The 11,687-nt window shown below is 35.4% G+C and overlaps 1 protein-coding gene across 1 annotated transcript; it reads right to left on the reverse strand.

Moving 5' to 3' along the window:
• Positions 1 to 656: 656 nt before the first annotated feature.
• Positions 657 to 10,484, reverse strand: LOC102600734 (transmembrane 9 superfamily member 1). The gene is made up of 12 exons (XM_006339858.2): positions 10,195 to 10,484; positions 7,300 to 7,489; positions 6,966 to 7,070; positions 5,175 to 5,192; positions 4,978 to 5,072; positions 4,755 to 4,907; positions 4,440 to 4,574; positions 4,188 to 4,354; positions 3,183 to 3,277; positions 2,457 to 2,830; positions 1,297 to 1,570; positions 657 to 1,062 (listed from the first exon to the last, which is right to left on the reverse strand). Exons 1-12 carry the CDS (start codon positions 10,285 to 10,287, stop codon positions 995 to 997), a joined length of 1,767 nt encoding a protein of 588 aa, XP_006339920.1. The 5' UTR covers positions 10,288 to 10,484; the 3' UTR covers positions 657 to 994.
• Positions 10,485 to 11,687: the final 1,203 nt, after the last annotated feature.

Below are 11,687 nucleotides of genomic sequence, written 5' to 3' on the forward strand. Positions count from 1 at the left end.
GAGCTTCAAAAACCTTAGTCCAGCCCTATCAAATTACGAGTTAGACCAAACCGACCCAACGATTCTAGCCCATATTGATTGCGCTACAGGCAAGAGGGAAGGATGGATAGTTGTCGACTGCGGTTTGTGATAATGTTTTCTTGCGTAGTTATTTCAATCTCGATTGTTGATAACTTAATATAGTACTCCCAATTCACGCATCAATATAAATTATGTTTTGAAACCTACGAAACTTTATTTATTTAAATGGTGGAAATGTAAATTGATTTGTATTCCTTACATCATATTGCATTATTCATGCTTGTTTCAACACTTGATTATAGAAGGTGAATTCGTCATTGTGTCGCGTAATAAATATGCTGAGTTAAACTATTGTGAAACCAATGGAACCAACCGAATGTAGAGTCGCACCAAAGTCTAATGACAACTCTAGGTCAACAGCAATGGTGCATCCCCGCCGCCATAGTGAAGCCTACGAGAGCAAACAAAAAATAAAGGGGGAGTGTATTGCAGATGACCAGTATACAGGGACTTCTGAAAAGTAAAAACCTTTTTGAGCATCTGATAATCAATTAGAGATGGAAGATAGAAATCTGAGTTCCTGCACAATGTATAATTATCCATCCAAATCATGGTTCTAACTTGCTCACCAACCGGAAAAACTAACCTGAGTCTCATTCATTTGCAGTAAAATAATTTATAAAAATGAAAGATTACTACTTTAGAGCGTCCAAAATTGCTAAATGACAATCTGAAAAGCTAGCCTTGAATACCTCAAGCTATCTAATCTTTCTAATTGTAAGTACAAAAGAAAAGAAAAAATCTCTTACAGCCCAAACGAAAAAAGGAAAACTTTCAGGCTCCGATGATTCCTGGCAGAGGCGCCTACCATCAGTTGACTGAATAACCCCACGAAGATACTTGATACTCTTCTTGACCTCATAGCCAGTGACCGAGAAAATAAGGACATTGAACTCTCTCCTTCCAAAGAAAATCAGTCACATTTGATGTTTCTATAAATCCTCCTCACAAATAGATTAGAGCCCAAAAATCCAACAGCTCCTGAGCATAGATGACATTATGGTGTAGTTGATTAGAACAGCATAAAACAAAATAAAAGGCCGCAGTAGTTCCTCACAAGCAACATAAAGAAAGAAACTTAATAACAGATGTATCCTTGTCCAGAGCAATGAGACAGATATAACAGTTGACGTAAATTCCTAAAAATGAAAAGCAGATCCTAGTCAAACACAATATCGCATGAATGGTCTTTAAAACTGGAGCTGATATACTCACCGCAGAGAATCCCTAAGCCAAGACAAAACATCAGTGTGTAGCCAAAGTAGAAGCTGGTCTGGAAGAACCCTGACATCTTAGTCTTCACATAATAATAATATACTGAGTACAGGTATACATAGACAGCGGTAGAGGCAGCTGAGGAAAACGAAGTCCACTGCCAATGATAATTTTCAGCATTTAGTAGGAAATATGTTCCCACAATAGTCACGCAGACGGTAACAATAATGAGGATCAGAAACACCAGAAGCATAAATCCATACACATAGTATACCTGCAAAAGAACACAATATAAGAGATTAGCAATGACTTCAAATTTTGCAAAAGCCCAGCAGCTTCATAGAAAAATTGCATAACGCCACTACCTAATAAAAGGCATTATTACTTCATATATTCTTCTTCAATTTAAAAAGTTAGCAAATGCAAATTACAACATATCATGCTATAAAAGGAGTAGGTTGAAATCCCTTAGCTTGTCTGTCCTCTTCCCATACTAGCCAAGGATGAAAAAAGGATGATCCTCTCCCCCTTTTCTTTGCCCTCCATACACGGGGAGGGAAGGAATGTAATGAAATAGGAGCATCTGATGAAGAGTTAGACAAACAAAATGTGCAAAAGCACAAAAAAAGAAAAAAAAAATAAATCTGTAGGTACAATAAATAAACTGAATACACCTAAAGGAATGTATTATCTGCCTGTCCAGAAGCAATGAACTTGTCATCATCCTATGTAATCTTTTCCGGTTATTCTCCAGGACATTTTAATAAAGGGACAATTTTACCCCTCTACTTTAATATAATGGTCACATCTATCCTCCATTATACTATGTGGCTAAAATTACCCCCACCATTAAGAAGGTTCTCAATATTTAACGGATTCCCCTTTCAATTACCCAATTACTCCTTATCGGTGGGGTGGCAGATGAAACACTACGAACTAGCTGAAACGAACAAGCAAACAGTCTGATCAAAGGGGAGAGGACCCCTCATTGTATTTCAAATCCATGAATCGTTTCACATTCATATTCATTAGAAACAATTCCTAATCAATTGAAGGATTGTATTCAAGTTCTTTGTATCTATTTCTGTCAACTCTTCCCCTTCAGTTTGTTATACCAAATAACTCAGTGTTTACAACCCTCGCAGAAGGTTAGACTTTACCTTGTAATTCCAGAAGGAGGTGAAGACAAAATACATCTCAATAAATATGCTTCCAAATGGTAGCAATCCTCCCATCAAGGAAACTACAGATGGTGTCAGATACCACTTCTTCTCAGGAATAGGCCGAGGTATGGTCTTGACACGGCATGGATTGTTTGGAGCGCCACTCCAGTTTCTCCCAAAAACAGTACCAAGAAGAGCCAGGGGGAAGGAAATGAAGGCCCAGATGACAAACACAACTACCATCGTACCAAAGGGAATGGCTGCTAGAGACCCATAAAATATTGCAATTGTGTTCAGAATAAAGCCAATCCCAAAGCACAAAAATGGGAAAAGTGACGCTGTTAGAATCATTGATTTGATCCAGCTTTTCCCTGCAACCAGGAACCAAACACCATGACACTTTTATGTAGACATTCAGACAGAGTAACATGCTTTAAGCAAATATATACATAGTAAACCAAATGAAATACTTTATATACTCTCTGTGTGTATATCCATATATACACACAGAGTAAACCTGATAATACAAGGGAATAAAAGCTATGCACCCAGATAATGTTGGTACCAGAAATGTCTACAGTATACACTAACAAACATGAACGCAAAATATTCTGTTCATCTGACTAAGATAGTCAGATGAACCAAAAATGGCAAGCCATAAAGAAGACGTTTGGCAAAAGTAGTGGCTTGTATGCATAGATATAGATAAGTAAGAGCACATACCACCATTCCGTGAGTACATTGCACCACTAACATAGCCCGAAATGAATGATGTCAAAGCATAGCACACTATGAAAGTTGTGACAATAGCTCCTCTCCTGCAAAAAAATAATATGCACATGACATTTAAGCTTTCCTCCCCTTCCCCCACCCAAAAAAAAGAAAAACAATGCAGTTTAAGCTGATAATTCTGTCAACATAGCATATACATGGAGTTAGTCAAAATAAATGGTTCTAGAAAAGCATAACAACAGTCTTGGAGGTGAAGTCGGTGTCCTCCCAACCACATACTTGGCTATGTCTTTAGGGGCAAAATCCAAGTCTATGGAAATCTGGAATGGGGTGATTGAGAAGTGTGAGAAGAGGATAGCAAGGTGGCAGTCTCAGTACCTTTCACTAGGGATAAGACTGACTCTGATTAATTATGTGCTTGATGCACTTCCAACATGTATGATGTCATTATTTCCTGTCCCAACAGGAATCATCAATAGGTTGGATAGTGTTAGACCCCTAGTCTAACTAAGCAACGTCGGACTGGCATGGCAAGGATTTGGGCATTGGGCATTGGGCTTGGCATGTGTGTGGGTTAAATAGTGCAGTTGTGCGGCGAAGTCTTGGTGTGCAGCAAAGTGTTCAAGATGCTCGAGTGTTGGCAAGGCAGCTAGGACGTGCAAAGGCAAACACAGGCGTATGGCCACCTTTGGGGCGTATGTGTGAGCAGTGGCATCGGCAAGGAAAGGCAGTGTGTTGGCTTGACAAGCCAAGGATGTGGGACTTGACGATGGCAAGACAAAGTTGATTCAAGTGTTGGCACGAGTTGGCAGAATTGAAGGAATAAAACTAAGTGTTGGAAGCAGGCTGAAATATTCTAAAGTGTTGGGCAGATGCAATTTCGGCTAAGGCAAATAGTTAGCATGTGCTAGGCACATGGGTTGATGTATTTGAATTCGGAAATGTATACATGCTGTTAGAATTTTTTAAAAAATAATGTCAAGTGCTCCGGCATACCCAACATATAATGTCCCCACAATTGCCAACAGAATGACAAGGAGAACAAGCAGTGCAAGTTGTGCCCCAGTACCAACAAGAGCTGAAATTAGCGCTAGATAATGAGGAGGCCGAAACACATCCCCATGAACAAGTTTCCAACCAGACTCTTCACTAACATCTCTTTCCTGAGACAATAACATTAACGTTTTAGGACAGAAAGCCTATTCAAGCCTTAGTTAAACACGAGGTTCTTCAGCATCAAGTCTTTACCAGGGTTTCGAGATCATCATCTTCCCGAGCATACTTGGCATAATCATTCCTCAGTGTCCGCATCAAAATCATAGACACCAAACCAGTAAGGAAGATGACCATCATGAAGGAATTAAATATGGAGAACCAATGGATCTGCAGAGTGAATATTACAATTATAACCAATACGAAACTCAAGCACAATAATGAATTTTTCTATGCCACATTGAACACGTGAGGATTTTACAACTTTACATTGATCTAGATCTAGTGATACAAAACAAAAAAGGTATAGTAAGTTTGCTTAAAGAAATAATGCCTCAAACTAAAACCCACCTGATGCTCAAAAAATGGGTAGTCCAAGTATACATCAAAACGATGAGCAAAACTGATATTGGTAGGTTCCCATTTGACAGAATATGTCATGTCCAAGGTTCTCCCAGCTTCCAAAGGCTTTGGGCTCTCCTGAGAGAGATTAACATGAATGATCTGCAAGAAAGAAACCAAGCACATCAGTATGCAGACAGGCCACATAGGTGAAATAAACAAAGACACTAACCTGGTCCTTGTTGTATTTAATATTAATATTCTTATGTGTGTAAAGCACATGCTTGTTATCACTGTTTCTGTCAGTATGTAGCTCACCAACAAAACCTAAAACACCAAAATAAAGCACAAAGTAGAACCACTTACCCATACATCAAGTAAGAAAAGGAAATTTGCAAGAGAAGGAGAGAAAGCTTAGAGAGCACATACCCCATAAAGGCAGGTCATCTGGAAAAAGGCATTCGGCCGGAGGCAAAAGAAGATAATAGTCAAAACAAGCAAAATGGAAAATTAGAAGGTAAAATAAATAACCCTTCTATAAGACAGTCAACAGAACAATAAAACAGTGAGGCACAACTGAAGAAAAGCAAAGTCAACATGAATTCAACAGGGATGTTGCAAATAAAAAAGGGAAGAAGGAAGGAGACTTTATAATATGCCAGAAGATGTTGCTAAAGAAATCCATCTCTTAAGACGTTAAAACCACAAACAGCTGAAGTCTCACCAATGTCACTTCATAAACAAAAGAAACATATCTCCTCAGTTGGAGAGCAAAGGTTCCATCAAAAATTAAAAACATTATCACATTCTCTCCACAGCAATAACTATAGGAACACAATTGAACAAAGAAATTGAAAAGCTGCAATTTTAATTAAAATCTGTAGAAAAACCCATGTTTTTGAAAATCATTTTTAATTTTTCCAAGTTGCAGTTTTTAATTACTAATCTAGATTTAATGACCAATCTTATAGTATTATAATTTCTAATTTCCTACTTCCAGTCACTAACAGGTTCATCAATAACGTTACCAAGCAATTAAGATGTTATTTTTCAATCAATATTTACTAATTGGTGAAGTCCTCTCCTATACAGAAGCCATGTGGTCGCCTTAGTACCTTGGTACCTGTACTGATGTGCCAACTATTGCTTAACCTGTCACTCACCAAGCTTCAAGCATAAGTGCATCTCAAGAATACCTTTATATCATGAAATGAAGTACGCCTACATTACTTCATGCATTGTCCTTTTTATAGAGAAACATATCATACAAACATAGAAATTCATGGATTAAATCTTGCCCTTTGAGTAAACCCTTGATCATCAAACTGTGTGACCTTGGGATAGAATGCAAAGCTCTTGGGAAACTGAGCAATGTTCATATTTTGTAATGCATTTTTGGTCCAATGTAAGCATTTTGAGACCATGCTATAGCCTAGTGTCTATGTTGAATAGGACAGTATGCTAAGATTTTTTTTTTGATAAAGTTAAAGTTGTATTCTTCAGCATTAAGGGTATGCTGGCTACCTCCAAAAAGTTACAAGCTAAAACCATAATTACATAGATCCTAGGTATTCTAAGATTTTATGCATTATGTTGTACCATTTTCAAGCAACACCTACCTCTTTGACAAAGTAACTTATATTTGTTTGCAGTCTACAACAAAATTTGTGACTGCTATCTTGCTTAAAAATCCCAAAACGATTTTAAAATCAATCTCAATTCTAGACAAACAAAGCTAAATTAACTTTCCAGTACCCATCAAAAAGCTTTAGGAGATAATTAACATTCTAATTTGGTAATTCATAACAAAATTTTAGCAGGATATACGTTACACCAATCACCTATCTGTAAAACCATCTATGATCTTTCTTTATTTCATTTCCATGAAAACCATCCATAGATTATTATAAATGTAGATCAGCAACAATACTTAGTGCACAATGTAACATATGACAGAATAAAAGATGTACTTATTGGAATATTTCACGGACTTCTACCAAAATAAATTAACAAAATACTTATGATCAATGTTGGAATAATAGGATTACTAACTTGAAAAAATTCCAATCTTTGACAACTTTGATTGTGCAATATGTTTTATATGCCATCTCATTCCAAAATTTTAGTGGAAGTTTTGCGCTATGGTGCAGACAAAACTCAATATTACCATTAGCTATATAATGTTAAAATATATCAAAAAGAACAAAATTTGTAACGTACCAATGAAGAATTCAAACCAGTAATTGTTTTCAATAGCATCCTTGAATTGCTTAACCTTCGTCTCATCAAGCTCAAGCTCACAAATGCTACCCTTGTCCACATTTTCTATCAAATTAGAATAGTCCATGTCAACTCAATAACAACATACCCGGCGTAATCCCACAAGTGGGATTTGGGGAGGGTGGTGTGTATGTAGACCTTAACCCTACCTTCACTACTTTGTAAAGGTAGAGAGGTTATTTCTGATAGTCGATAGACCCTTAGTCCAGCCATGCAACTCAAATTAAACAAGAAAAAGAAAGGTAGTATTTCAAATCAAAAGAGATTCACATACTTTGAAACCTTAGGTCAATCTGACTATCGATAAGCTCATTTCCACCTAAAACTTCACCAAGGCCACCCCATTTGTGAGTATTACCAGATGCATGACAGAATGGAAGGCTGTAATAGTTGTATGTTTCCTGTGGGTTATTATATGGCCCAACTTTATTTACCCAGAGGGTAACCGGATCATCTGCTTGATACTGTTGAAGAAAGCATAGTGGTCAGAGAAAAGCAATTGTTTTTTGAAACTGAAAAAAAAAAAAAAAATTTGCTTTTCATATGAAAAATAGTTGGTCAAGAAAATATAAGTAGGTGTACTGATTTGTTCACTTTACTGGTGCATTCATTAATACTTAGCAAAGTTTCCAGAACATATATTTTCTATATTCTAAGAGATTTATTTTCTTCTTTTTTTTGAGAAGGTAACTTTCTAAGAGATGTATCTTCTCCCAGTATTAGCAGAAAAGAACAAACCATGGAGCAAGGAAGTAGGCAAACCTGTATTGCAGAAAAACATAAGCTAAAAAAACAATATAGGATTAGCATCTTACAAACACCCGTGCAAAGATAGTCAAACTAAAGGGAGAACAGAAATCACAAAGTTTTAAACGCATCATACTACAATAGTCCAATTGACAGAAACAAGCAATAGAATAGATCAATAGAATGAAGTGTGAAAAGAACCATTATGCCTTCTGAACAATAGATCATATACCTTCTTTTTGATGAAGAAAAAAATCATATACCTTCTTCAGAGAGAATATGAATTAAAATATTAAGAGCTAAGGAGAGTGCATGTGAGACTGAGTCAGCCTCATTAGTGTTAAGCTAGTCACTCTCCAGTAGAGATGTTTTTCCAGCTATACAGAGGAAAAGCAACTGAAATGATCCAATAATTTTTATTATAATACACTTAATCCATCTGCCGGACCGGTGAAAAGGTTAACAACTGTATATGTCACAAATTCCCAAAAACACTCTATTACACTGTAGAATAAAGGGCATATGTTCAAATTAGCAGGTATGGTCATTAAAATATAATCACCCAGTGAAGAATGGGACAGTGGTGTGGTAATTATCATGAGAAAAATGCACCTCCACAATATGCTGCTATCCAGCAATATTGCCATTTAGCAAAAAAAATGACTTTATGTGAAATACCATTGCCAGCGAGCAGCCCTTTTCATGCTAACTTTTTTCCTTCTGTACGTTATTTCGAGAATTGTTTGCAGCTTTTGTATGTCTGCAAAAAGAACTTTTCTTTACCGATTATCATGTTCTTTGCACCCAAGGGTTTGGCCTAGCAATCCAGGAAGAAGGTGAAAACCATGGGCGACCAGGTTTAAATCGCAGCAGAGACGAAAAATGCAAGGTGACATTTTCCCATCTGCCTTAGTCTGTCTTAGTGTCAGATTACGTAGTACCTTTTCTACAGAGGTAGTAGGCACCCAGTGGAATAGTCAAGGTGCGTGCAAGCTGCCTGAACACCATTGCTATAAAAAAATTATAAAATATTGCTAAGTTTGCATGTATACAATCCTTCTATCATTTTTATATTTACGGGAAAAAGACACTCTTTTGAATACTAGAAATGGGTTTAGGAAGTACTTTGAGAAATTGAAAGATCTTCAAGAGGGGGATAATAAGAAAATTACCTGAAGAAAACACAAAGTGTATAGAATGCTCCCAGATTTTAACCAAGCTGGCCCAAACATCAAGGTTCTCAAAAAATAAATAAATAAACTTTGAGCACCTCTACAACCAACTGTATGAAGCAAACTAATCCGACTAGAAGGTTTCAACTTTTAGGATAGTGTTGTTTTCCTTCTAATAAGTTGTACCTCCTCTAACCATGCAAATTTAGTGGCATTGCTTAAACTTTACTAACATTCAACGTGCCTTTATCATAAGTACTTACTTAGAAGGCAAAAATAACATGATAAGATCAAAATGGAGTTGACAGTGTCCCTTATCCAGAATAACCAGTAAAGTCATAGAGGCTGAAAAGTTGTCGCGGACCGTTTAGGACGCATTAGATTTTGTAAAACAATCTCACATTTTCTTCATTTCAGTGGTTTTCCACAAATTTTAGCAACTGATAATTATCGATCATCGTCAAATCCCCCTATCCATCACACAGTGGAGGAGACACCTGTAACCAGGACGTAAATAATATTTCCCAAATATGCATATACAGTAGTCCTATACAACTTGGAAAATAAAACAAAGTAAACATCAACTCCGGTTAAGAAGTTAACTGCTAAAACCCCATTGCTTCAAATCCAAACATGTATACAAATTGCATTTTGACAATAGATCGACACTGTTTGCACAAAATCCTGCCTAAGCTACTGCATGCACACGCAATCATTCAGAACACTTATTAGAAACTTTACTTCACTACTAGGTTGCAGTCGGTTACAGTCAGACAGATGTAATGCTTACAAAGATAAATTTCTTGTGAAGAATCAGCATAATGTAATTCCAAGATGAGTGAAGTAAGTTAGTTAAGATGTACAGCTAACACATTATCTTGCTTTAGAAGAAAAAGGTATTTACTTTCATTCACAGTTCCCATTAAGACTTCGCTTGGAGGTATTTAAGAAAATCTGCATGTCGGGATAAACTGTATAGTAACATCTAACAATCTAACGCCTAAAAGAGAAGTTTTGATGAAATTGAATTTTGAATGAATATAGAAGATTTATATATCCAATTGATACCTACTCAAAACTATAATGGCTCAGAAATTATAACATGACGCACAAGTAATCAATATCCTCATAGATCTGAACAATACATGAAGAAAGTGATCGAATTTCAACAAATGTGAACCATGAAAAACAAAGAATGAAGGAGAATTAGGTTTCCCCATTAATATGAAGAATATGTGAAACATTGTTACCTTGTGATCGGACTCGGAAGCAAGCGCAGGCGGAACGATGATGAAGGCGGCCAGGAACAGGACAAGAGACAGTGATCGAGCGGTCGGCAGCATCTGTATCGCCGGCAAAGATATGGATACAACGGTTCAGGTTACTCGTTCGGCCTGGTTTTATTCCACAGAGTAAGAGAGTGTCCGAGTAGCCCCTATTGTAGTAGAGCTGCTTCACAACTTTCTTAATCTTAACAAAAATAGTACATACAGCAGAAAGAAAATGAAGTCCATCATAATGGGTTATTCTCAACACAAAAATAATTTGAATAAAGTGTGTATTTATTTTTTGAATGGGCTAAATGAGATATCATCCTTTTAAAAGTTATTGCCTCTTATTCCTACTTTTTTTAAATTGCAAATATTTCTTAAATTTGGTGGAATTCGGATACATCCCAAAACGTCTTCATACATCGCGTTCTCATTTCAGATATATCGTTCAACGTCCTAATACATTGTGTCTCGGTTTCGAATATATCACTCAATGTAACGATACATCACTCGACATCCCGATACATCGCATATGTCCCAATAAATCCCGTAAAGTGATGTATCCGGCCGATACATCGTGTAATGTGATGTATTCGAAAATAAGAGAGAGTAAGGATTTTTATAAATTTTTCAAATAATAGGAAATTTTAGAAAATATGGTAAAATAAGTTGTGTATTTAGGTAGTTTTTCTTTAAAATAAAAAAGATAGAAAATTGCACACTAGTAAAAATTGTGTGGACAAAAAATATTTTATAGACCTCTAAATAGCGAGATGATTTTGGTGCTAGGGAGGGTTAACACATATCTATCTATATATAATAGGAGAGGAAAAAAGTGACACATGTCATCACCATAAAATTTGTGAATTTTAGTTTTTAAAATAATTTAGTTTTGTATTAGTTAGTTATTTTCAATTTAAATTTAAAAATGTTTAAACAATCTATAAACTTTTCAAACGTATTTAAAAAAAAATAAAAAATAACTGCTTTCTACAATAATAATAATAAAAAATAAAATAAAAATCTACGGTTACAACAGTTGTTGTTTAAAAAATGCATTAATCTTAATTTTAGAAATAAAATAAAAAGGCATCCAACTAAATAGGGAAAAAATGTATTCAACTAAATATTATTAAATTTTTGAATTTTGGATTTGAATGGGAAGTTACGATTCATCTTTTAAAATTTGAATTAAAAACTAACTCTATTTTAGATAAAGCCGAATTTTAATCTATTATTTTCTATATAATCTTTTTTTTTTAAATTAGAAATATTTGTTTTCTATAATAATAATAATAATAATCTATCTATATATAATAGGAGAGGGAAAAAGTGACACATGTCATCACCATAAAATTTGTGAATTTTAGTTTTAAAAATAATTTAGTTTTGTATTAGTTAGTTATTTTCAATTTAAATTTAAAAATGTTTAAACAATCTATAAACTTTTCAAACGTATTTTAAAAAAAAAT

Source organism: Solanum tuberosum, unplaced genomic scaffold (assembly GCF_000226075.1).
Source record: "Solanum tuberosum cultivar DM 1-3 516 R44 unplaced genomic scaffold, SolTub_3.0 scf00012, whole genome shotgun sequence".
Classification (NCBI taxonomy): Eukaryota; Viridiplantae; Streptophyta; class Magnoliopsida; order Solanales; family Solanaceae; genus Solanum; species Solanum tuberosum.

Coding starts and splice junctions, on each gene's coding strand:
- LOC102600734 (XM_006339858.2), bottom strand. CDS start 10,287: ATGCTGCCGACCGCTCGATCACTGTCTCTTGTCCTGTTCCTGGCCGCC. Junction 7,071..7,299: donor GATTGACCTAAGGTTTCAAA/GTATGTGAATCT, acceptor CTAATTTGATAG/AAAATGTGGACAAGGGTAGC. Junction 2,831..3,182: donor AATGTACTCACGGAATGGTG/GTATGTGCTCTT, acceptor TCCTGGTTGCAG/GGAAAAGCTGGATCAAATCA.